The 27,299-nt window shown below is 38.6% G+C and overlaps 2 protein-coding genes across 4 annotated transcripts in view; one reads left to right on the top strand and one right to left on the bottom strand.

Annotated features, from left to right (window-relative positions):
* The window catches only part of MANBA (mannosidase beta), a 589,447-nt gene that overhangs the window by 339,302 nt on the left and 222,846 nt on the right, over positions 1 to 27,299 (bottom strand). The gene's annotated exons all lie outside the window — the stretch shown is intronic.
* Positions 1 to 27,299, top strand: part of NFKB1 (nuclear factor kappa B subunit 1) — a 122,307-nt gene that overhangs the window by 17,925 nt on the left and 77,083 nt on the right. Inside the window, exons 2-5 of one of the 3 annotated variants that reach the window (XM_030845109.3) lie at positions 5,706 to 5,751; positions 10,219 to 10,294; positions 14,477 to 14,514; positions 18,745 to 18,843. In XM_030845109.3, coding sequence (XP_030700969.1) covers positions 5,713 to 5,751; positions 10,219 to 10,294; positions 14,477 to 14,514; positions 18,745 to 18,843 — 252 coding nt within the window. In that variant the 5' untranslated portion in view covers positions 5,706 to 5,712. Of the gene's footprint in view, positions 1 to 5,705; positions 5,752 to 10,218; positions 10,295 to 14,473; positions 14,515 to 18,744; positions 18,844 to 27,299 lie in introns of all 3 variants that reach the window. The other 2 variants (XM_030845108.3, XM_060299752.2) reach the window with 2 other exon arrangements.

Raw genomic sequence — 27,299 nt, 5'->3', positions numbered from 1 at the left:
GCCAGCATTACTCTTATCAACCTGAGCGAATGGCTGCTTCTCTCTAAACCTCAGTGTTCTCAGGAATATTGTGAGAATTAACTGAAATATATGAAGCACTATCTCTAATTCCTTACTCATGGGAGGTAGTCAGTAAAGTTTAGTTCTTTCTCCATGTGAACCAGCATACTATCATGACACTGTGGCATGCAACTGGGTTTCTCATCCTTGGCACTAATGACATTTGGGGTCGGATATTTCTTTACTGTGAGGGGCCATCCTGTGCATTATAGGATGTTTAGCAGCATTTCTGTTCTCTACGCACTAGATGCCAGTAGGACCACCTGCGGGTTGTGACAGATGAAAATGTCTCCAGACATTGCCAAATGTCCCTGGAGGCAAAATGCAAACATTTTATTCAGCAGTGATAAGGGTTAGGATAGGGAGGGAATGTGGCAGTGTATCAGTAAATGTGTAGGACGGGGAAGAAAAATACTTGATTCTTCTCAGAGTGCCTATACTCTTACTGCCTATTATTCCCGTAATTTATTATAAACATAATGTTTGGAAGAAAAATACTTGATTCTTCTCAGAGTGCCTATACTCTTACTGCCTATTATTCCCGTAATTTATTATAAACATAATGTTTGGAAGAAAAATACTTGATTCTTCTCAGAGTGCCTATACTCTTACTGCCTATTATTCCCGTAATTTATTATAAACATAATGTTTGGAAGAAAAATACTTGATTCTTCTCAGAGTGCCTATACTCTTACTGCCTATTATTCCCGTAATTTATTATAAACATAATGTTTGGAAGAAAAATACTTGATTCTTCTCAGAGTGCCTATACTCTTACTGCCTATTATTCCCGTAATTTATTATAAACATAATGTTTACGGTGCTACCTAATAAAATGACTAACACTTGCTATGTATCCCTAACTGTGCTAGTAAGCTTTGCATGCCGTAATAGTTGAATGTTGTTAGATTGGTATTCCATTGTAAACAGGGACCTTATCTTATACCAGCTCCAAGCACAATGCATTTGTACTTATTAGGTAGCTATTCTATGTGTTAATTGGTCATATTGTACCCAACTCAAAAAATAGGGAGCTGAGGGCTTCCCTGGTGGCGCAGTGGTTGGGAGTCCGCCTGCCGATGCAGGGGACACGGGTTTGTGCCCCGGTCTGGGAGGATCCCACATGCCGCGGAGCGGCTGGGCCCGTGAGCCATGGCCGCTGAGCCTGAGCGTCCGGACCCTGTGCTTCGCAACGGGAGAGGCCACAGCACTGAGAGGCCCGCGTACCAAAAAAAAAAAAAAAAATAGGGAGCTGAAAATGGATGGAGGAGTGGAAAAACATAGAAAATGAGTTTATACAAATCTAAACATGGTAGGACACAAATATTCATTCTTTTTCAAAAACTTTAAAAAATCAGCTCTTCTGAGAAAAGTAACTAAATCACCATTAACTTTACTTTTCTTTCATCACTAAGTCAGTATATCATCAGAAAGATGTAAATAAATAGCCACTTTAACGTTAATTTTTTTTTCTATTTATTACGAAGAGGATTCCAGTAGTGCTTAGAAGTTTTTGATTCATTCATACTTTATGTTTTCTTCACTGTATATCATTAACCGTTAAAGATGTCAGAGTTAAACTTTAAATTCAGGACAGTGTTTGATTTTCTCTTTTTTTTCTATTAAAAAATATATTTCCAATTACATAATTAAGTTAGAAAATTAAAACAGAAATTTATAACTTAGGGAGTAAAAGTCCCTGGATGTGAATTATTATTTTTAGCAGTTACATAACATATAACTATGAATGTAGCATAATTATAATTAAATAATCTCCTATCAAAGGACTTTTAGACTCTTTCCAGTTTTTTGCTGCAGTGAATATTCTTGTACTTATTTTTTTGCACACTTGCTCATGTAATTCTTTAGTACAAATTCCTGGAAGTGGAATTGCAGAGTCAATAGACACTCTTTATTTGAATGTTTTATATTATATGTAGTACACATACAATGTTTCACATATGTAGTGCATAAACCTTACAGCATGTTTCCTCCAAAAAATTCCTCTGTGGAAAGAAACTCCAGTATATTCTTTCTCTTTATTTATTATCCAACAGAGAGATGGTAATAAGTCACTCTTTTTCTTGTAATTTCATCCAAGATGAGGTACTAAAATTACACCTAAGTGATGTCCATTGTGGCTGAAAATAAACTTGAAAATGGAGACACTTGATCTCTCTGATTCCCAACTCTATTCTCTAGATGGTACCTAAAATTCTGTTTTTCAAACTGCAGGTCGTGACCCATTAGTGGCTCATGAAATCATTTTAATGGATTTTAATGGTAGTTGTTTTTTTTAATGAAATTTAATAGAATATATTTTCTTACAGTGGGCCCTGATCAAAAAGTGTGAATATATCTGATCCTAGAAAATTTCCCCAGTTACAAGGAGGGGAGCGCCACCAATTCTACCCTTAATCGTCCAACCCTGTGGCCTTGGTTTTGCTGCCCTCACTAAGAACCACTTATGCTGGCCTTTGATGTCAGTGGTGGAATTGTCACAGACGTGTGGAAAATAATCCATTAGGCGTTTCATGCAGCACTCATCATATATTCAGAACTTAGCCAGTTACAACATTATGTCTTTCATGTGAGAAATACAAACAATTCGCTCAGGGAGATATTTTAGTTATTGCTAGCTAGCTGTATGAATTTTCATGGTGTGAACATTTTTCTGGAAGCCTCACTGTTGGGGGAGAGAGATGGCAGAGCTTAGGCCCATCTTCTCACCAGTCAACCCAGTGTCTCCCGTTCTGTTTCAAGGTCCTTCCTCAAAAGCACAGAACTGTGTGCAAAGGGAAAGTGAGGGGAAGGGCTGGGGGAGCAAGGGGGCAGTAGAGGCTTTCCCTGGTCTTTCCTAATCCTTCAGTTCCAAAGGCTTAGTTGGTATTTCAAAATTTTGAAATAAAACCTGCTCTTACAATTAATGCAAAGATTATGCTGATTCATCCTTTCCAAATAATTCTTGGTTTCGTTTGACATTTTATTTTTAAATCATGAATTAACATTGACATCACTCTCAGCCTGCTGTTACCTCAGCTCTTCACAGTGAACTCTGTCTCACAGAAGCTGTAAAAGTTCAGATTTTAACCGTCACCCAGTGTCTCTTGGGCTGCTGTTAGGCTTTTAAAACCATGATCTTTGGGCACTCAGTCGTGCATAAATCACGGGGAGGATATTGGAGGGAGGACTGTATTTAATTTGGTGTTTTGTCCTGTGCTTACGATTTAGAGATCTTCATTGAGGTGTGCTGTACAGTGGTGATCATGATAATAACCCTGCATCAGTTCTAATAAAGTAGATTTAGTTGAGTCTTTAAAATTAGGGTCAGGGCCACCTTACATTCAATCAAAGTTCAGGAAACCATCCACAGGTTTAAATATATACATAAAATCAGTGTAATAGAGGTTCTGAACAGGTTCTGTCAGTTTAACAAGTCAGCAGTCTCCCTTTGCCTTTAAAGACTGTGGGCTAAGATTGAGAGGATTCAAATGATCAACCCACATTAAAGGCAAAAAAAAAATGGTCTTAATATTTTTCTTGAAAGCTTTTTGGGCTTCTGTGTTCTAAGAATAAGAATTTTTCACATGGAATGTTGTAACTAGTGTTAACACTGTATTTCAGTGTAACACTATTTACTGGTATCCTTCATATAAGTGAAAATTATGCTAATGATTCTTTAATATGGATATATACTTAAGTCCGTATAAAACTCCAAGTTTACAGAAAGAGTTATGATTTAGGTGATTTGTTCTGTGAATAAGTATTTATTAGCTAACTAACATATTCCGAGCACAACAAAATTCTATTCCTTTCAAAGGTCCATCCCTTATCAAAGTCTTTCATTTGCAGATGAGGAAACAGAGGCCACAGTGGGTTAGTTATATATCCAAAGTCACACACTCAGCAGTGGAAGAACTCTTGAATTTCTAATGATTTAATTCTTCTTCACTAAAAGGTCTGTTTTCCTTTTTTTTTTAGCTGTTTGTCTTAACTACAGCTGTTTGTAAATCTTCAATCAATAGTTTCTTGTTTTAGACGAATATTTTCTTGCAAATCTGCATGGCATTCTTGTTCTGTAGAACTCAGAGCCGCTCTTTTCCCTTTTGTTGAAATTCAGCACTACTCTGCATTCCACTAGGAGCCCTCCGATGCTCTTTCCCCCCTCCCCAGTCACAGAGGGCACTAGCAGGAGAGGATTTCATTGGAAACCGGAATCCTCTTTGGAGGACTTTGGAATGTTAAATGATATATTCATTAGAGTGAGGGCTAAACTGTTCTAACAAAGAGACCCAACAGTACACCCGGTTAAAGAACACAGTCTTTGATTTCTTTCTCACATCACCATCAGTCTTAGCTGCCATTCATCATCATGTAAGTGCCAGGTCTTCATGCCTAGGTTTTAATCCAGTGGGACAGAGAAGAAACAAAAACACGGAGGAAGGATGTCAAGGGCCTTAAGTCCAGACCTGGAAATGGCACACAATAAATAGTTCTGACATTCCACTGGCAAGCGTTTCTTCTAATGACCATCCCTAACCCCACAGGAGTGTGGGTGGGGTATACTCTGGCTGAGTGTGTTTCCAGTTACAACTCTATTACTGTGGAAAAGGAGAGAACAGATTTTGGTGGACAGCTAACACTTTGGGACAGGCCCAGACTCAAGTGCCGTTGAATGCTTTATAGACTTCATGAGAAAAAAAGAAAGAGAAAAATTGGCTTCAAATCTTTCAGCTGTGTTTTTTTTTTATCTTCTAGGTTTTCAGGCAATATGTCTAAACTTTGATCTAAGTAAATTTAACTAGAGTTGTCCTATACATATTTAAAATAATGATAAGGATATTTCTTAAGCAAATCCAAAATGTTATGTGATTTTAGATACTGTTTTTATCTGGTCATGTGGCTCTTAATTTTTGTCAAGGCCTCTGGGTAACAGAAGATTGCTAGGGCCTGTGATGTTTTAGTATCTGGCTGGGGTTGAGTAAATCTGAGACTGTAGCCTTGATAATAAGGGCTCTTATTTTTGTGCCTTTTGCTTGCATGTTTAATGTTACAGTGTTTCTGGACCACTCTGACAGAGGAAGTGGCCTGCAGCAGCGGAGTGCTCTAGGGGACAGAGCACGGCACACTGTAGCCGTCCTACCCTGTGCTATGCAAAGCACTGATCAGGCCCTCTCACAGCAAAATGACCCCCTCTGAGCTTCTCAACTCAAGTGGCACGTAGAAAGTGGGGAGATAGTTCTAGGACTATCACAGAATTCATGAAGGGTTGGAAAATAACCTATACAAAGAGCTAAGTGAATCTTTGAAGTCTAGATGGTGACAAAAAGAAATGGCCTCTAAGAAATCTAATGGCATGATTTTTATACAGAGGATGAAGACTAGTTGTACCAAACTCCAGGACAGTACTGTGAGGTTGACATCAGTGTTGTGGGTTAGATGTGAGTGGTAATTCCTTGATTACGCAATATTTCTACTGTTAGATTTAGATTCCAAAGAGGAACTACACCATATCCCCCTCCTAAGGTCTTTAAAAAAGGGTTATACTTGGTCTTACTGGAATAAAGCAGTTTACTCCTGCATTGTGGAATTTTTAAGGTTCCTTCCAGTTTTACAGTTCAGTTTTGTATTCTTTTGATGTACAGCTCCAGAATGGCAGAAGACGACCCATATTTGGGAGGGCATGAACAAGTAAGTATTTTAATAATCTCACTAATAATTTTTTGTAAATGTATTCATATTTTAAAATATACAGAGGCAACAATAGTAACTATCAGGGAAACTCTAAAAGTGGTAAAAAATTTCTTTTAAATTGTTTTTCCTTTCCCTCTATGTAAGGTCTGAGAGGACATGTCATGTAAAATGAGTAACTTAAACCCTGCTGTCACATATTGTTGCATAAAAGTTATATATGCTTCAGATCAAATGATAACTACTTGTATTAGTTTCTTAGGGCTGCTGTAACAAATTACAACAAACTGGGTAGCTTAAAACAACAGAGATATATTCTCTGTCAGTTCTGGAGCGTAGAAGTCCAAAATCAAGATGATGACAGGGTTAGTTACTTCTGGAAGATCTGAAGGAGAACCTCTTCTGTGGTTCTCCCCTGGCTTCTGGTGGTTACTGGCAGTCCTTGGCATTCCTTGGCTTGTAGCTTCGTCACTCCAGCACATTGGCCTTCTTCCCTTTGTCTCCTCTGTGTTTCTGTATCCAAACCTCCTCTATTCTCTTGTAAAAGTACCAGGCATTGGATCGAGGGCCCATTCTTTAGTATGACCTCATCTTAACTTGATTACATCTGCAAAGACCCTATTTTTAAGTAAAGTCACATTCAGAGGTATTAGGAGTTAGGACTTGAACATACCATTTTGGGGGAGAAGACAAAGTATTTATTGAAAACTCACCTAATGAGGCAGATTGGTGTAGTAAAAAGGACTTAGAATTCAAAGATCTTAACCAAGTGCTGGCTGCTCTTAAAACTTGAGGAATTACTTAGCACCCCCCTCCCCTCTTCACTCACAGGGATCTTTAAAAGACTTAATGGGCAATGAATGTGCTTTGGGAATGTAAAACTGTTCATTATAATTATATTTGCAATTATAAAGGGATACCAGTGTCCTTTTTTTTTCCTCCTAACTTTGTACTTGAAAATTTTCAATTTCAAGCCTGTAGAAATATTGGATAGTCCAACAAATCTTCGTTGGTTGGTAATATTTTGCCCTATACATATATATGTATATTTATATATATAGAAAGAAAGAGATTTATTTATATAATGTATATATATTTAATGAACCATTTGCAAGCAATTTTCAGACTCTAGGGTAATTAAATATTAAGTGTATTTAAAATACTGATATTTATTCATTCATGAGCTGTTCATTGAGGCATTACTATGTACCAGAACATTGGCTAAGGAGGGGTACAAAAATGTGACACATTTCAGGCAGCTGCCATTCTAATAGGAGGGACAGAGACATGAATAGTTTCCACATGGTGATAAATGCTGTAGTTGTAGTCTGCACGGTATGGGACAGAAATGTCCAGGAGGATCACTCCGTGCTGCCTGGGAAGAAGAGGAGGGTTAGGCAGACTTTCCAAAAGAAGTCTATGTAAGCTGAGATTTGAAAGATGTAATTTGCTAGGTTAGACAAAGAGAGGGAACACTAGGTGCCAGGACACCCTGGTCCGCATTTTGTAATCATTTCACACTTAAACTTTAGCCACCTAAAACATGTATTTCCCAAATTTATGCATGCAAAGAATCAGAAACCAAAAGCGAAATATTGGGTTGGCCAAAAAGTTCGTTCGGGTTTTTTGTAACATCTTATGGAAAACCCAAACCAACTTTTTGGCCAACCCAATACTTTTTTTTTTTTTTTTTTTTTTTTGCGGTACGCGGGCCTCTCACTGTTGTGGCCTCTCCCTTTGCGGAGCACAGGCTCCGGACGCGCAGGCTCAGCTGCCGTGGCTCACGGGCCCAGCCGCTCTGCGGCATGTGGGAGCTTCCCGGACCGGGGCACGAACCCATGTCCCCTGCATCGGCAGGCGGACTCTCAACCACTGCGCCACCAGGGAAGCCCCAACCCAATACTTTCAAAGGGATTTAGTATTACTTCTTTAAATAAAATAGACTTATATAGCATTCGTTACTCTTGATAATGTTCTGATTGGTTTAGAAAGAATGAGTATGCATTGCTTTTCACATTAAGATACTTCTTTTGAATTTTATTGTACAAATGATGATACAGGATAAATCTAAGACCATTTGCTTTGATTGAAGCATGTAAAACATTTGGCTACTCATATTATAAAAAACCTGTGTTTTACCTTTCGCTTTTAATATGCTATCTCTAACAATTAAAGGCAAATTCTAACCAGCATTAGGGTTGGTCAGCTTAGTTTTAAACCATGCTTTCCTGTCTATATGCAGGAAATCCTAACAGCAAGAGATGGTCCTTTATGCCACACAAGAGTAAAACCTGCTGAAAACATTCATTTCGAAAGCTTTTCTTAAGTGGGCGTTTTTGTGATCATCAGCAACAGAAGTTGGGCATGTTCTGATATTTCCATTTTTGAAGGGAGAGGTCCTTGAAGTTTATTTGTTTGTTTCCTTGTCTCAAGATTAATGGTATATATTTCCTGAAATGTGCATGTCCTCAGTGTTTTAATGTATTCTGGAATTCACTCCCCACCGCTGACCTAATGCACAGTGCAAGCTGCAGCACACAACACAGCTTCCCTCTTCTTGTCTGAAGTGGGGCATGTGTCTCTCCTAAGATCAGAGTTTTGGCCCTCTAACCACTCGTTTTAGCCACCTGCAGGACCATAGGAAATATTTTTTTCTGCTAGGTCATCTTTTCTGCTCTGGGACTGATGAATTCTCTCTGTAAGGTGGGGCCCATTTTTATAATAACATGTTTTTTCATTCCTTTATTTCCTTTTTAGCAAATGGTGAATTGTGTAGATGAACTTCACTCTGAAGCACTGAAGTGGAGTACATTTATTGTTCCTCAATTGAAAATTTGCATACCTCACAACTGGATCTGAAGCCTTCTTTATTTAAACACTGCATTTCTTAGTCTTGATTTAACTAGGCATACAGATTCTTAGGTACCCAAGAATGTCCAATAATATGCTAGTAAAGAAAAGAAGTAAAATATTTGTGTTTTTTAAAAAAATGTCAGCTCCAGCATATTTACTAACTAGCGTATCATAAAACAATGAAACATGTTTGGTTTCTGTGCTGTCCACAGATGACTTACTTAGGTTGAAATAAATGCCAAACTCAGAAATATGAATTTTAAATCCTGAGTGAACTAAGTGGGAAGAAAGTGTTTCTCTTGGGATAAGTAATTATTAGTAACTTATTGTTAGATTATAATTCAATCAAAATATATTGTTTGCCCACTGTATTAGTTTTCTGGTGCTACTGTCACAAATTACCACAAGTTCAGTAGCTTAAAAAATACAAATTTAGGGCTTCCCTGGTGGCGCAGTGGTTGAGAGTCCTCCTGCCAATGCAGGGGACGTGGGTTCGTGCCCCGGTCCGGGAAGATCCCACGTGCCGCGGAGCGGCTGGGCCCGTGAGCCATGGCCACTGGGCCTGCGCGTCCGGAGCCTGTGCTCCGCAACGGGAGAGGCCACAGCAGTGAGAGGCCCGCGTACCGCAAAAAAAAAAAAAAATTATTCTCTTACAGTCTGGAGGTCAGAAGTCTATAATCAAGGTGTTGGCAGGGCTGCATTCCTTCCGAAAGCTTTCCTTACCTTTTTGAACTTCTAGAGGCTGTTTGCATTTCTTGGCTTGCGACCCCTTCCATCATTCCACCTTCCTGCTTCCATTGTTGCATCTCCTACAGTTCACTTTGATCTCCTGCATCCCTCCTATAGGGCCTACCTGGATAATTCAGGATAATCTCCCCATCTGTATATTCTTACCCTAATAACATGTACGAAATCCCTTTTGCTATATGAGATAGCATTCACAGGTTCTGGGGATTGGGATGTGGATGTCCGTGGAGGAGCCATTATTCAGCCTGCCACACCCACTAAATTCCAGGTATTTTGTGTTGTGCTAGGTAAATAAAGGTGGAAAAAAAAAAGTGAGGGAGCTCAGTGCTCAGTTATTTGCTCTTTGGACTAAGTTGTATTTTCAGTTTTTCTGTAAGTTGTTCTAGGGCTGCTACCTAATTCTTTCAGGCCTTGAAGTTGGATGGCTAGAGGAGGAGTTTATTTATCATCATAAAAGAAATACAGATTTCTAGGATTATCTTCTCATGCTTATATTTCTAAGAGAGTATAAGCTTTAAATCATAAATTCAACAAATATTTAAGCATCCACTCTGATAAATGTACACTGAGTCCTGCAGATATACCAGTAAGCAAGCTACACCATGTCCTTACCTCTGTGGACTTTACAGCTAGGTCATTCTCCTGAAATCCCTTTGTCACATAGCCCCCTGTAAAGTTCCGTACATATGAGAACTTAGCTAGGTCTCCTGAGTGTATTTTTTAGATTCTGATTTGAAGTGTTTTCGGGTTTTTGGTTTTGGCTTTAGTTTTTGTTCCTGTAGTTAAGTTTTAGGTGTTTCAAGTTCGAATTTTTAATACAATGTTGGAAAAATAATGACTGAAATATCTAAATTTTCCTTTTTATAGATGTTTCATTTGGATCCTTTGAATCATACAATATTTAATCCAGAATTATTTCCACCAGAGATGCCACTGCCAACAGGTAAGAAAATTCCTCATCTCTGTTGCCCTGTCATTTTGCTTTTGCTTTCTTTAAATTCAGGATTTTCTGTACATTCTTTTAGAAAGTCAGTGAGGTACCTGGAAAGGAAATGGTGATTTATGTTTTAAAAACCAATCTTTTGGGACTTCCCTGGTGGCGCAGTGGTTAAGAATCTGCCTGCCAGTGCAGGGGACACGGGTTTGAGCCCTGGTCCAGGAAGATCCCACATGCCGCGGAGCAACTAGGCCTGTGTGCCACAACTACTGAGCCTGTGTTCTGGAGCCTGTGAGCCACAGCTACTGAGCCAGTGAGCCACAGCTACTGAAGCCCACGCGCCTAGAGCCCGTGCTCCACAACAAGAGAAGCCACCGAAATGAGAAGCCCTTGCACCGCAACAAAGAGCAGCCCTCACTCGCTGCAACTAGAGAAGGCCCGCATGTAGCAACGAAGACCCAATGCAGCCAAAAATAAAAATAATATAAAAAAAAATAAATTTATAAAAAAAAAAATCTTTCAGTATACTTTTTTGGACTGTGTTTGCACAAACATGTTTGACCCCAGTTACCCATTGTATAACTGACAGTTGTTGCTGATATCTGCTAGCACAGCTCAAAAGGAATTTCTTTACTCCATGTAGGATTTTTCCTTTCACCCAATCTTGTTATCTCTGGTGTCTTTATAACTCCTGTTTCCTTTGTCCCAGGCAAACATGAGGCAGTCTCAACTCCTCAGATCTATTCCAAAAACACTTTTGAGTACCTATTGTGTGCCAGCCAGTATACCAGACACTGGGAACATAAATTGTACAAAAATAATAAAAGTCATCTCAGTAGAAAAATCATCTTTTTAAAAAGCTTTTTGCTTTATGTTCTGACCAGTTGGATAAACTCATGAGGATCATCCTTCCTCCTAACATGACTCTATTAATTATCCCCATCAACAAATTGTTTAATCTCATATGGCCGATTAAAAAAAGTCAACTCAGTCTCTGTTTTTATTTATTGATTCTTACGTAAGCTTGTTGTGATAGCTCTTTTTATGTGCTCCTCACTTCACCGGGGGACTCGCCAGATGTTCACAAGCTATGTGAGTCAATTTTGGAAGTTGTATGTAACAGAGAGTTGTGCGATCACTGAAGTGGGCATCAGCTATTCTATTTACCATGGATTTGCTTGTCCTCAATGGGAGACTTTATCCAATTTGTATCATCGTCATTTAAAATTAGTGGTGTTACTCTGGCACTTTTCATTTTTTAGATCAGATGTTTTTCTGCATTTTTATATCTATTATTTCTAGAAGTTCATGGGAAGGGAAAAAAGTAAATCTGCTGTACCTTCACCTTCATTAGTTTCACGAAGTGTGCTGCTGAGCCCTTTCTCTCTTTACCCCACAAAACATATTTTGTAGGCTACTGTACCTGAGATCTCCTCAAGTGCTGTCCAGTATAAGCTCTAGGTCAGCTTCCTGTGAACAAGTAAATGTCTTGGTAGCTTCTGTGTTTCCTGTGAACTTCTTATTCTGAGGATCAAAGTCTTTTTCTTGGTACTGATACTTTATTGAAAACATGAAAGGTTCTGACCTCAGGAAGCATATTCCATTTAATGCCTTGTAGATGCCAAACAATATCCTGATGCAGATGCTTTCTTAGTGTTTTTATTTCATCAAGTTTATGGCGATAGAAATAAGATGATCAAAAGAACTATCTCAGTAAATATTCTGTAGTCAGAGCTTCATGTTATAGGAATTATTTAGCCCATAACATTAGAAAAACTTTTATAATTATACCTCAAAATCATATTTTCCAGTTATTACCTCATCATTTTTATTGTCACATACTTTCCCTCTGCATTGCAGTGGCATAGTTCAGTTTTTATAAACCAAGATGTATGGATGTTTTATTCACATTTTAGAGGGATAGAGAGGTAATATAAACCAGTACTAATTTGTAATTTTCATGTAGACTGTTTTATATTTCTTGAAATCTAAAACCATTAGTAGTTTTGCTACTTGTGGAAAATTATCGGATATGGCACGACTGCTAGGTCTATAACATTATGCTGTAGGATGTCAGTTCATGGCATAGAAATGCGGCCAAGGAAAATTGGCATTAAAACAAATATATGCACATCAAATCTAATTTTCTAGTTGATTTAATGTTTGAGTGTGTTCCCTGAAAGAGAAAAAATGGCCCCATTTCACTAATAAAATTCCCAAACCTTAAAATTTCACATATTTAAAGGAAATTAAATCATACAGCAAAAATAATAGCAAAACTTCAAGTATTTTTAGAAGAGTTAATAAGAAATGAGAGACTTGAAGTTTGTTGTAAATGTGTTCCAGCTCCTCTATATCTTCCATGGCATCCAAATGTTGCCTTCTTCTTTTTAACTGAAGTATTGTTGATTTACAGTGTTGTGTTAATTTCTGCTGTACAGCAAAGTGATTCAGTTACGCATATGTATACTTTTTTTATATTCTTTTCCATTATGGTTTATCACAGGATATTGAATATAGTTCCCTGTGCTATTCATATACAGTAGGACCTTGCTGTCAAATGTTGCTTTCTTAAAGACTTCTCTTCTTCATAAGTTCATTTAGCTTTCTAGAGGGAATGTTAATGAATAGATTTATTATATTGTTGTACAGGCTTTATATTAGCAGTGTGAAAATATTTCCTTTTCTAATCAGTTTTATCTCCTTATCAGAAATTAAATTCTAGCCATTTTTTGGAATTTTAAAATTCTAACAGTTTCTTTTCTAAAAGTAGTTAAATACATCCAGGAATTAATTTCATACAGACAAGAGAAGATAAGTTACCTAAATTATACTACATTGGTCAGGCCCTACCCTTTTTTCTTGTGTATGTTTCAGTTCAAATTCAGTCATTTTTCAACTGACTTCCTTGTAAATTTCTTGAATAATAACAGGAAATAATTATACCTTAGTTTCCTACAGTTTTCTAGCCTTATCCTGACTGATCATAATACTGAAAAGGTAAAAATAAATCCTCTCTCAAGTTAAAGTTTATTTTTAATTTCAACCTGAAAGTTTAGCTTTCTTAATAAATATACTTATCTAAAATAAGTCTTGAACTTCTGTCCTAGAGACAGTGAAGGTTGAAATGGACACCAAAGCATTCTAGAATTTTTTTAGTACCATTTTAATTTACATTCAAACAAGTGAGAAACACCATGAGCCTTTATGTATTGCAGAGCTATGGATTATTTTACTGTTGACATAAAAACCAGCTGGGAAGCTTAGGGACTTTCTCATATTGAATAAATTTGAATTTATACTGTCAGAGCTTCTGATTTTCCTTTGAGTTTCCAAACTCAGGTATAGCAGGCTATGGATTAAGCTTCTAGTATTCTTTGTTTTTATAACAATTAATTGGTATGCACCTATCTAAATTATTTTCAGAATTTTATAAAATGCTTGTTTTAGAACAGAGTTTATATGAGAGCACAGTATTCAAAAGTTGTATACAAACATCAAAAGCTGTGAGTTAATAAGAATCTACCATGTCTGAGAGACCAAATTAAATTTGGGAGGGAGGAGGAACAAGCTAGCCAGTTAAGGAATGAGGGCAGTACTTATGGATTCTGAGTATTGGAAAGGAACCAAAAACTTAGTGTAAGGAAAAGCGGATAGCCTGAGATCGTTATCTGTGTGTTTCACGTGTAGGCACTAGCTCAGTCTCTTGTAATTTCACATTAAGCACATTCTCTTTGAAGAATGGAAATCAGTGTCTAATGATATGACGGCAAAAGAAAATTTCATAGTGCCCAGGAAGTGGTTGCTGCTTTTAACTGGTATTTGTGTCATTTAAAAAATGCTTTGTTAGTGGACATGATTGTGAAGGCTGTTGACGCCTTAATCCTTGCCAGACATCATGCCTTTTGTCGGGTTGTGCAATGCGCCATCACCATTCAACAAGACGTTTATATAGTGTGGTTCTCTCTGACGGTGTAAAACTGTTTTTAAAATAAGGATAAATTTAATATTCAAACAAGGAAGATATATCCTTGTGGAATTTTAGCTAAAACATTTATTTGAAGCCTATATTTAAAAACATAATTTCAGTTTTTTTACTTCTTTTATATGTATATATTTTTCTTTTTACCAAATTTGAGAAGCCTCACAGTTTCTTTTGGTTTCTGTTTGTTGTTTTGTTTTTAGCAGATGGCCCATACCTTCAAATATTAGAGCAACCTAAACAGGTAAGAAGATGAAAGGGGTGGGACTTTCTCTTTAATTGTTAGATCCATAAGTCTAATATTAATATCTCAAGCACCAAATAAAATAATAAATGAATTTTACAAAGGAAGTACCTTATCTAGAAGATCAACAACCTGACAAATTATATGACAACTTTATTCATCCACTTTACATTTCTCTTAGTCATTCTTCACACTCTCCTGAGCCTCAGTATGTAGTTCTGTAAAACTTAATTAGAGATCCTTGATATCCCACGATCTCTACTAACTTTGCTTACCAGCCACTCCTAGGAGAGGCATAGGTTATCTCCACTCATTTTCATTTATAAGGGAATACACATGCATGCAGTTCATGTACGCTGAGTTATGTCCATCAACATGTCCCTGCACATGCAGTACTTCTTAGCCTTCCTCCTTCCTTTGGAGCTCCAGCCTTCTCTGTTCTGTCTTTGAAACATGTAACCTAAGATACTAAAGGTACCAGTAGGGTGTAGAGAAAGTATTAGAATGGACGGTTGAGTTCTCTCTGGTGTTAGCTTTGGACTCAGTCTCTTTGTAGTCAGGAGAGGAGCATTTTATTTTATCAGGCTCTTCTTCTTACTACTAGATTCTATAGAGGATACCTGGCTTGAAGTGGCCTCCTCACCATGCCCCCATGGGTGAATAGTTATTAGAAATTGTATGGGACCAGTGCTATCAAAGAGGAGGGAAGAGGATCTCTAATATTTGCCTATAGGAGATTTCAGTCATTGAGGGATGGAAATAATGGTATAGTCTTCTGCAAAATGAGGACAAAGTCGGTAAATCTCCAAATGGATGTGCTTATTAGCACATCTTTGTGAGACTGAGGATGAGTGTACCTGCTCTCTTGAGTTATATCATCCAATACCTTTCCTAAATGTTTTTAGTAGCTCAGGCAAGTAAGTGTAACACTTAACAAATGCTAACTGGGTCGAGAACTTAAATAAAGCATGGTTGTGGTTACTCTAATCCTGGCCTTATATATGTATTTGGATTTTGGTCAAGATGTAAAGGATGTAAATATCTTAACTATGACCGAATAGACTATCCTTACGAGGTTGAACTTGGGTTAACGTTTTTGGTGTGGGGACAGGAATGCCACGTGAGACTTGAGGCCGTTGTTTTAGTCGCTTGCAGGTGGCACACCCTGACCCCACAGGCTGCTGACATGACTTTGTTTTACCTCCGTGTCCAATTCCATAGTGGTGAGTTCCCACAGGAGGCCACTGACTCTCTCAAAGACCCTCCCAGTGGAAGGTTATCCCTTAACATTCTAGGCAGTAGTCTGGCCTCCCTGGAAAATTTTCTGAGTCTGTGAAACTGAGAAATCAACTAAACTTTATTTGCATACTAGGTAAAATGTGTTTTTCAAATATCCATTTTCATAAGCATAGCGCTACAATAAGAATTTTTAAATGCAGTTTCTTACTATGGGTCCAGTAGTCACAAGGAAAAATTGATACTTATGATTTATTTGAAGGGTGGGTTACATAAGTCCAAAATTCAAAATTTAATTCGCTATTTGTGGATGTGTAAAAGCTTATCTGAGTAAATCAGTGTGTTTGCTTACCAAACTGATAATATTTTGATGTCTGACTCCAGTGAAAGTAAGAAGATTGTATTTAAGTCAGACTTTCTGACCGGATGGTTATAGCCTTGCCTTTGAGGTTGATGACTCATTTTAAGCAAATGGAGTTACTGAGATGAATGGCTGTGGATTGGCAAACCTTTAATCTCAAAAATTTAGAATCTGAAATGCATCCAGACTATGCATTTGAAGACATCCTAGCTTTCTTAAAAAAAAAAAAAAAAAAAAAAACTAATAAATTTCTATCCTCAAGTTAGACATTCCTTTGCATGGAAGTTTAATACTCTTATCCAACCATGAATAATGTCTATTGTTTTTTAAATGATAAGCAAGCTATTAAGACATGTCTCTTTACTCATATTCTATTTGAAACCACTTCCAGTAAGATATAAAAGTATATGTATAAGTACTTATTTTTCCAATTGTCCTGAAGGAATTTTGTGATTAAAGATAATGAATTAATTTATTAAGTTTAAAAAATAAAATCTAGAAAAATGTTCTTTTGTCTTTGGGGTCTCTGCCACAGTTTTCCCCAGCTCTGACAGAGATGAGTCACAGCATAGACTACTAATTTTTAGCGTATCCAGTTCTGTTGCATATCATTAAGTGCTAATTATCTAATATTATTTAAAAACTGAACTTGTATTTAAATTGATTAACAGTCAGGTAAATCCCTATTTTATGGCTAGTCAATTCTGGAGGCTGTTACACACGCTGTTGCTTTTTCATGCTTTTAGAAATTTCACTTAATTATTAAAAATAAGTCAACTTGGGCTTCCCTGGTGGTGCAGTGGTTGAGAGTCCGCCTGCCGATGCAGGGGACACGGGTTCGTGCCCCGGTCTGGGAAGATCCCACATGCCGCGGAACGGCCCGTGAGCCATGGCCGCTGAGCCTGCGCCTCTGGAGCCTGTGCTCCGCAACGGGAGAGGCCACAACAGTAAGAGGCCCGCGTACCGGAAAAAAAATAAAAGAAGTCAACAGCCTTTGTCTATAAAAGGTATAGGTCTGAATTTGTAACTTTTTTTTTAGTTTGAATTTTGTGAGAAGCAAAACAGAGGATAATTGCCTCCAAATGACTAACCTCAAAAAGCTTCCCAGGTGTTTAGGTTTGGGATCTCCCGAGGAGCCATTTGCAAGAGTTGTTTTAGGTGCCACTTTGATGAGTTGATCATACACACCAGACCCATGTGTGACTTGAAGCAGATTCCCCGACTAAGGAATTTACTTCAGGCCTTATTTGTCCCATTAAATATGCTTTAGACTGATTCTCTTTGGAAATTAGAAAATTCTCACAGAATTTAGAAACAATTTCAGGTGCTTTCATTAGTTCAGGGTACCAGGACCTCTCAGACTGCTTTTCAAGACCCTGTGAGGCATAGTGAAATGCAGTGCAATCTAAGGAGGGCAGAAATTTTACATTGGTCTGTGAGCTCGAAGCTGTCAAAACCTTCGTGTTTCCTGGGCTCCACTGTCCAGTGTGCAAGGGAGAAAGCCCTCACCACCAAGTAGTGGGTGTTCGAAGCTTCTGATGCCTAGGGATCCAGTAGTGTTTATATGAAGTCAACCCCACAATAACATAAATGAAAGGTGAGGATGTTCCTTAAAGTGCATTAACATATTCTTTTCACTGAAGGGTGAATTTGAAAATAGGAAAACCATCTGGTCAAGTGACTGTATAATTAAAACTACTAACACTACCACAAATTGTTTGACATCGTTATAAAGTTGAGTCTTTCAGGGAAAATGTTGAAAGCTCCCTTAATATGATGATGAGAGCCATTCTCATAAGTGCTCTTGTTTTATTCATATACAAATATGCACAGTTATAATTTTTAGCTTTGCAAGTCATAAAATGTTAGAACTGGAATAGATCTTGAGTATGGTCTAGTCTAACCTTATTTGTATAGATAAAAAAACATAGAACTTAGGTGTTTATCAGCCCACATAGTAAAGGCTTCTAGCTAATTCTTAATCGATTTACTATGTCTATAAAGTTCTTGAGTTAATATATAAAGGGACTATCTAGTTTTGGATTTATTCATGTCAGTTAACATGTCCAGCTGGAGCTGATAATAGCGATAATCTTAAAACTCTTCTCTTCTGAGCTGTTAAGAGTTGCTGACCAGATGTGAGGTCTAGCGTAGGGTGTGTTCTACAACGCTGATGCGATATATTTAACAAGACATTTCTGTATGCCCTCCTGGACCAGCTGTCATCGGAGTCGATAAAGGAATTCCTTCAAGAGTCAGAGAAGCTTAACTTTGAGTCATATGGCCCATTTCAGAGCTTGGCAGCAGCAATTCGAGATGAGGAAGCTGATGCAAACAAGCTGTAGCACGTCGAGTCTAAGGCTTAAACTCTGCAGCAGGTTACTGTCCACATAGCACAGCAGGAGAGGTTCCGCAGGGCCAGGGACCTGGCTTTTAAGCCACAGCTCAGTGCACAAGTATCAATTACCATCAATGTTTGTAATAAGGTTATGGGAAAAGTGGTTCTCATCTACATCTTTCACAGTTTATGTTTTTCCTTTAATACACCAAGCATTTGAAATTTGTATAACTTTGTCCCTATAATTTTTCGTAAGTATTTCTCAAACTTGTTCACCTTGTGTTTACCTTTGCAGAGAGGATTTCGTTTCCGTTATGTGTGTGAAGGCCCATCCCATGGCGGACTCCCTGGTGCATCTAGTGAAAAGAACAAGAAGTCCTATCCTCAGGTCAAAGTAAGTTCGTGGTATCTTTCCATGTGAATTCTGGAAGATTTGATGTCCTAGGAGCAAAAGAAAGGAACCATTTAAATATAACTACCATTTGCCTCTGTGCCTAAGCTGAAGTGTTCACGTGATTATTATAATATTTAAATAGAAATGTCTCTTAGCAATAGAGGTGACACATTTTAAAACTGTTAATATTTCCATTTAGTCTCAACAAATTGTCTCAACATTAACTAACAGAACTTTTATTATTTCTTGATAATCTTAAAGGGTTTTTTAGTTGTATACTTCCTAAAACTGTAATAAGTCTTTGAGAGAGTGCTTGATTTCAGCTCTTTGGAGTTTTAGTGAAAAACAAACCTCAGTTGAAAAACAAAACTTCAGTGCCTGAATTCAGATCCAGACTCTGTGCCTTTGCCTGGGTTATCCAACACTACTAAACCTCAGTACCTGAATGTGCAAAATGCAGACATGTTAATGGTCTCTACTTCATAAAGTCTCTAGAGATTGAACGAGAAAATGTATCTAAGTGGTCCACAGAGAGCCTGGCAATACCATAGGGCCTCTGCTTGAGCAACTGCGCGTCCACATGTGGTGGTGCTTGGAATGTAGTACTTCATGACATGCTGTGGTGGGCTTGGCCGAGCCTTTTCTATACCTTCAGGTTCTTTTTCTCTCTTTTTATTTAATTGGGAATATCTTCCGCTGAGGTAATTTGAGTTTTTTATTTTCCTAATGTGATGTCTTGTTTCATAGACTGATTGCTATCAGTTTTGCACATAAACCAGTCCATAATTGCAATTTCATAATTTATAAACATTTTCATTTGTTCAGTGATTCAAGGCTTTGGCAAAGGTTATCAACTCAGTTTCCACTAAGGTGTGAGTGCCTCTTAGGATATAACATTCTTTTGGCCTCAGTCTTCTTATTGGTTTGGTGTTGTGAGTAGGTGAAGGGCAGCAAGACAGACCTCCAGTAAAATCGTGATGTCAAGGAAATTTGTCTTTGGTTTTCAGCCTTGCATTTTATACCCTCCCTCTCCTCATATCCCACTTCTAGGTCCAGCCCTTTCTATTTTCTTATCCCAGATCTAAAACAAAATCCTGTGATTCTTTACCTCTTGAGAATATTATGTAGTATTGGTCCTACCAATTGTATTAGCATTTTAAGTCTCCTGTCCGAGCTCTCCTGTGGAATGAAAGATGTTTTTCCTGTTAAGGGTCATTAGGCAGGGTAAATATGATGTGTTTAGCCACAGTCTTATGGTCTCAAGTCCTTTAGAATCTGAATGAGGAAAGAGGCTCAGCAGTAAAACAAGGGAATTAGTATTTATTAAGCACCAAAGATTTGCGAAGTGCTTTACGTACATTATGTCCTCTATCCTCAAACAACCCTGTTAGGTAGAAAGTGTAAAGCCTGTGAGGAAACTGAGGTTCTTAGAGAGGAGCCTTGCTGTCCTCAAAGGACCCATGGCTCATCATCCTACAGCAGGCTCTTGCTTATTGAACTCTTATATGGAACGTGTGCATTTGGGGTGCTGGGGGCCGGGACCCAGGGGACAGGACACAGGAGGACAATGGTGAGATAAGGCGCAGAGAATTACAACTCTGGACAACATGGGAGAGGAGCTCAGATACTAGGGAGTCAGATCCAGCACTTATCTTTTTAACACCTGTGTCTGTGTGTCCTGTATATAAATATTGTATGTGTCTATACATGTGTACTTGTAATAAGGATAGTTGAAAGATACATGTTATCTGCATTGACACTGATTATAATTACTGAAGAATTAGCATTAAGAGAAAAACTGGGAGTTTTTTTCTAGACTGTCTCTGTACAAAAAAATATAAATTACAGTATTTTCAAGAACTGCTTACTCCTATTGCTCCAGTCTTCTGTGGCTAAGTGACAGTTCTTGATACTAAAAACTACATGACATTAGCTTTGTTATAAATTTGTTACCGAATAAAAAAACTATATATCCATTTATGCTCAGTCTTCATACATCCTTCTCATGTAGCGGTTGTTGCCTCACATTTACAAAATAGAAATAAAACAACCTAATGGACATTAGATGTTCTTCTCAACTCATAGTTTCTGTATCAAGGCGTTTAATACTTAGTGGGAAATCTAGATACATAAACAACTAATAATAAAGGAAGTCAAAATGTAAATGTGTAAGATTAGTTGTTATTGAACTTCAGCTACAGCTTCACTGTTTCACCGAATTATATTTTTATTCACTAATTCAACATATATTTATTAAGCATTTAATCCAGTTGTAAGAAAATGAAGAATAGTTTAGAGAGTCTATTACAAACTGTCATTGTTCTCTTAGCCTGTCATCATTCACTCAGAGTTTAAATGACTCTGCTCTTTGTAATGGTTAAAGGAAGTAATTTTATTTATCTTTGAAGCTCTTAATCAGAAGGATGGGGAGGAGGGAAAGAGTCAATCATGAGGCAATTTTCCCAGAGCTCTTCCAATATCACTTTTTTTTTTTTTTTTTTTTGCGGTACGCGGGCCTCTCACTGTTGTGGCCTCTCCCGTTGTGGAGCACAGGCACCGGACGCGCAGGCTCAGCGGCCATGGCCCATGGGCCCAGCCGCTCCACGGCATGTGGGATCTTCCCGGACCAGGGCACGAACCCGTGTCCCCTGCATCGGCAGGCGGACTCTCAACCACTGCGCCACCAGGGAAGCCCCCAATATCACTTTTAATATATAGTGTTTTTCACAGAGGATAGTTGAGGGTGACCTTTTGGTTTACAAATGGATTTTTAAATCTCTCTTGCCTGTAAAATTTAGGCAGAGGAAGGAATTGCTCTCAGTGTGTATCTTTACCAGGAGGATCTTCACAACTGTACATGTATCTGGCAGTAGTTCAGTAAGCACGCACTACTTGTGAGGCTGCAAGACAAGCGGTGGGATAGATACAACTAGCCAGGGATTTGGGTGAGAAAACTTTATACTTTGGAGGGTTTTCCTGTTCATTGTAGGATACTTAGCAGCATCCCTAACTTATACCCACTAGATGCAGTAGCATCCTTACAGTTGTGACAACCAAAATGTGTCTCCAGACATTCCCATGTGTCCTGGCGGGGCAAAAGTGCCTGCTCGAGAACCACTGCTCTAGGTGCAGTGTCTAATCAACCTTAACCTTTCTCCTTTGCATACTTTTCTGCTATATAAAGCTATAGTGCATAGGTTATATAGAATTGCCTGAGTATATTATTTTGCAAACGTGTGTACTTTTCCTGATTATTAGATACTTATTTTCGAGTTGATGATCATGGCGACTCTATAATTTCTTATAGAATCTCTGAGTTAGTGTGCCTGGATATTAAGGAGAAAGATAGAAAAGAGAAGAAAAAACATATCCTAAACATTCCATATTCTATGATAACTGCATACCTAAAAGTTAACATAGGAGTTCTGTTGGTTCTCCGTTATAAACTGTTACAGAAGAGAAAGTGAAAGTGGAGATGGATTCAGTCAAGGCTGTAAACCTGCATAGCCACTGGGTATGAGCAACAGAGGCATCTATGGAGTGGTCCTCGTTCCCCCTTACAGTAGAGGGAGGTGTAATAGCCAGTGCCCCACGCTCTCACCGAATTCCATTTCCACAGGAACTTCAGAGGGAGAGCATTTACATTTACTGGAAGGAAATGATATTTCTGAAATTTACGTATGCTCCATATTTATTAAAGGACATTTGTTCAGACTTAAGAGTAAAATGTTCCAGGCTCTGTCTTTTCCTCACCTACAGCCTCTTACCCTCCTCTCCCTCCTCTGGCCTCACTCATTCTCTTCTCATCCTGCCTCTGGGAGAGCGCACCATGCGCCCCGGAGCGGCCCCTGGAAGGCTAGTGGTTCAGCATGCGCTTGGTCACACACAGGCAGCAGCAAAGTGTTGAGAGCCAGCCCCAAAGCTGTAGGGGCTGGCTGTGGTTTGGGGGCTGCAGACCTCTAGCTGGGCTTTATAGAGCTTGTAAACATATAACCCTGCTTGGGTTTCTCTCGTGCTGATTGTCCAAATGTGATACCTCAAGTTTAAATCATTTTAAAACCAACTCTAAGAGCCTACCCCAGTTCTCCTTTTGCTACTGGAGTTTTGTCCTATGCTTAATACCCTATTTCTGATAAGCTGGATGTATGCTAGGTTTAGACACACTCTTACAATATTGAGATTATTTCTAGAATTAGGACTGTTGAACCATCTGGTGTTCTGCATGTTTCTTTCATGTCAAAGAATCCATTAGCTTTCACGGGTCTTGCCGTGGAAGTCTTCACATTCTTTTTAAAAAATTGTTTTAATTATAAAATATTTCATGTGTACGGGACATTTAAAAATTGATGTAAAGAACACCATATACCACCACCTGATTTAACAGGTACAGTCATCCCTCAGTATCCTGGGGGATTGTTTCTGAGATCCCCGCAGATACCAGAATTCATGGATGCTCAAGTCCCTTGTATAAAATGGGGCAGTCTTTGCATATAACCTTTGCACAACCCTTCTGTATACTTTAACTCATCTCCAGATTACTTTTAACACCTAGTACACTGTAAGTGCCATATAAATAGTTGCCGGTGCGCAGCAAATTTAAGTTTTACTTTTTGGAACTTTCTGGAATTGAAAAAATATATTTTCCATCTGTGGCTGGTTGAATCACTGATGTGGAACCTGAGGATACAGAGGGCCAACTGTATCAGCATTTTACCATATTTGCTTCTGATCTCTTTCTAAAATAAAAGATACAACTAAAGCCCCACCCATTGTTCACTTTTTTCTTCTTCTTCATAGGTAAACCACTGCTCTGAATTTTCAATCTGTGATATATTTAATATTTTTACTATACAAGTATGATTCCATGAATACCGGCATTTTCAAGAACATTAATTTTTACTGGTTTCAACTCAAATTTTCTATTATACATGATGGCTTTTTTTCAGGGCAAATAAGAGTTAAAATTGGGCTAAAACACTTGAAGATTAGTGTTCACTTTGATTCTATTGATTCCTTTTTATCATCTAGATAAAATTTCTTCATTCCTAATGTAGAGTTTATTCTGACTCCTACAGGAAAAAGTAATAATATTCAAAAATCTAGGGAAGGTAAATATGCAGCCTAATTCTTACATCTTGCCCTTTTTAAAGAAAAGCTTTCCTGTTGTCCAGCATTTAATAATCTATTATACTGTCCTACAAAGTTTCCCTTTAAAGTTTCCTCAGTTCTAATTTCATCGTGGATCTCCTAATGGGAGAGGCTGGCAGAAAAGCACAAGTACCTTCCTCGAGGCGAAGCTTGTCCCTGCCTGTTTTTGACTCAGTAAGGAGTGCCAGGGAAGGCTCATTTCCCTCTTTCCCGAAAGTTAATCATGAGATTTTTGTATTAGTCAAACTACCTTCCTCTTCACAGAGGTGGAAGGGTGCCCAAGAGGAACAGCCCCATGCGGCTTCAGAAACCCTCACCGATTCTCTTCCAGAGTGGCCAGAAAGCACGCATCCTCAGCTGCTGTGACATCCTCCCACGTGGCCCACTCCGTGCCAACCAAAAAGCTGTCAGTGACCTTGACTCTAAAATACAAATAGCTGACCAGTTGGTATTCTTATTTTCTCTTTAGTTATAAATACCAAATGCAATGGACTACAACTTGAAACACAGCTGATGTAGTGTAACTATTTTTAATTAGATGTTTTCTGAAAGCTGATTCTCACATATGTTTTCTTTCCTTAGTGTTTTATATTGAACAGAAGGTGTGTGTTGAAATGTTTGGGTCAACAACAGCTTTTTTATTGTCCCCACCCCCCACAATTGGGTTGCTTTTTTCCTTTCTTAAGTCTCCACTCTTGGTGCCTTCTCACTTAAAAATCCTAAATGTTAAGTTTCTGTCAAGGTCAAATAAAGACTGGCTGATCTGCTGTGGCATTTAGGGATATCACATATCCTTGTGTAATCTCCCTTTCCTTTGTATGGACTTGTCTGGTTTGGGAGGTTTGCCATTTTAAGGATCTAGTTATAATACTAGTTTTGGGTAATTTAATCTGATTCAGTTAACTAAAAGCAGGGAAGAAGATCACCAATAATCAATTAGGCGTGCACATGAAACCTACTTCATAGCATTTTAAAAATTTTTTATCAATACCCCTAAGCTGTTCACAATTTGCATATGTTAAAAAGGGAAAATAACCACATCCCCTAAATCCAGAGCTCTGCGCTATGTTGAAGAGAAGGGCTTTGTAACCTGGATCCCTTTTACCGGTTTCAGAGGGATTTTGGACTTCTAAATCTATATGCAGAATTTTATGTGTATACATATTTCTGGGGGGATAAGTATAACTTTTTATCGGATTTTCAAAGGGAAGGACTCAAACATGGTTAAGAACCAGTGCTGCAGGGTACCTGTCACTTCAGCTTTCTAACAGCAGCTGATTTTAAAAACTGCTAATAAAAAGCAGCTAATAAAAAAAGATATAAAAAGCAGCTAATAAAAAAGATATATAAAATGCCTTAAAAATTTTTGTAATTTTTAATTTTATATTTCCATTTTTTTAAAATCCATTTTCAGTGAGTTGAAATAATTAAGGTTGCTCAACACAAGGCCCAGGAAAACCTCCCTTCACTTTGGGTTTAGGGTGGAAAGGTGGGGAGACTTAGTATCAAAAAGGCAAGTAGGCTTCACTGCATTTTCTTCCTTGCTCTTCCATAGGCATGCTGATTAAATATGAAGTTAACCATTAGTAGTTGAAGCCAAAAGAGAGAAAATTTATTTAACATATATTCATTGGGTACTATGTGTCAGGTCCTGCTCTTGGCAAGCAGACAAAACTCCTTTCCTTGTGTAACTGCAATCTAGACTTCTAGATATTTTTCTTTCACGTAGTTCAGAAGTTTTTCATTTGGCCCCTAGAACCAAATATTACCTTACAGAATGTTTTTAAAAACAGCCCTCTAAATTTACTGTATGTATTCATAGTCTGCATTATGAACTAGAGAAAGCTACTCATGAGAGGAGACTTCTAGCATGGATCATAGCTGTGAAATGTAACCCTCAGAAATTATTAGGAGAACCATAGGCTTCTTGAATTTACAGATTGTCTGAATTTTAAGCTTCATTTTTGTCCATCCTGGCTTGGCGACCTTCCTCTCTTGGCTATTCCCATTTTTCTTCCATCTGTTTTTCCTTAAATACATGATTGTTCCTGGGACTATTATTTAATCAGAAGCAAATCTCTGATGGCTTCTTCTAACCCCAGTAGTCTCAGTTTGAAGATGATATAGCCTTTCCTCATTCCATTCAGGAATTCGGGTCTCATAAAGTCACATACTGGTTATTCTTCTTGATAAGGTAATAATATACAGGAGAACTGATTTCAGATGCATGCAGCAGCGAGCGGTAGCTGGAAGCAAGATCTTAGTTCCCGGACCAGAAGTCCTAACCACTAGACCACAGGGGTCAGTGGCTAGGGCCTGGATCCCTACTTCTTGCCTGCCTTGTCAGGAAGGAATTCAGGCGAGGAGGCAGAAGGTAAAGAGAAAAGTAAAAAGTTTGTTGGGAGAACAAAGTACGTGCAGAAAGACGCACGGGCGAACTCAGAGGGAGAGTCACGCCTTTGGGAAGTTTAAATTCTTTATAAAGGGGCAGTTTTCTGGGTCTTTGTCTTCCTTCTGGCCAATCATCTTGTTTTGTCGCCCCCTGGCTAATTTGTCTCAGGACCCTCCCCTTAGGGGTGCAGGCACCTCTAAGCCAAGATGGATCCCGACGTGAAGGTATCTGGGAGAAGCAAGAGTCACCGTGGCCTGGAGTTGTCCCCTGACTTTTGACCCCCAAGGAGCCTTTCTGCACATGTGTAGTGTCTCCCTTGCCCCAGGGAGGGGGGAAGCAGAGATCCCCTGATCCTTTACTCAAACAAGGTTTTGCCCCTCTCTGTTCCTGCCATGACTGTTATCTTAAGGTGTCCACAGAAGACAAAGCCTGGCTATTTACCCCGTCTCTGTCATTGCTTCCATTTCGGAGAGCAAACCAGGAGGCTGACTGTAAATGCCTAACCTGGAGCCCACCTACCTCTTGTCTCAGGAAATGCAAACAGGAGGCTAGATTTAAGTGTCTGGCTTGAAGCCCACTTTTTTCCTGCCTCAGTAGTACGGCCTCCAAAGGTGCAACACCTCCTCCACAGGCAAGCTGTTTTTCCACTTGTCAGCAGATCTAGAGCTGAGGCTGTAAACTACCCTGCGGTCTCAGTCTCCTCTCCCCGCCCTCCAGGTAGATTCCAGACCAGAATCCTCTAGTCTCCATTCACCTCTCTGAACTCTCATGAAGGTGGACTGGAAGGTACAAGCAGACTTTCCCACACAATGCCTCTCACCTTTAGGTCCCCATCCACCCAACAGAACAGTTACAAGGATGGCTTGCTGTGCTTATTTATATCATCTCATTTAGCCATCGCAGCCCACTGAAATAG

The sequence above is a fragment of the Globicephala melas genome, chromosome 5, assembly GCF_963455315.2.
Source record: "Globicephala melas chromosome 5, mGloMel1.2, whole genome shotgun sequence".
Taxonomy (NCBI): Eukaryota; Metazoa; Chordata; class Mammalia; order Artiodactyla; family Delphinidae; genus Globicephala; species Globicephala melas.
This window is presented reverse-complemented; position numbering and strand designations above follow the sequence as displayed.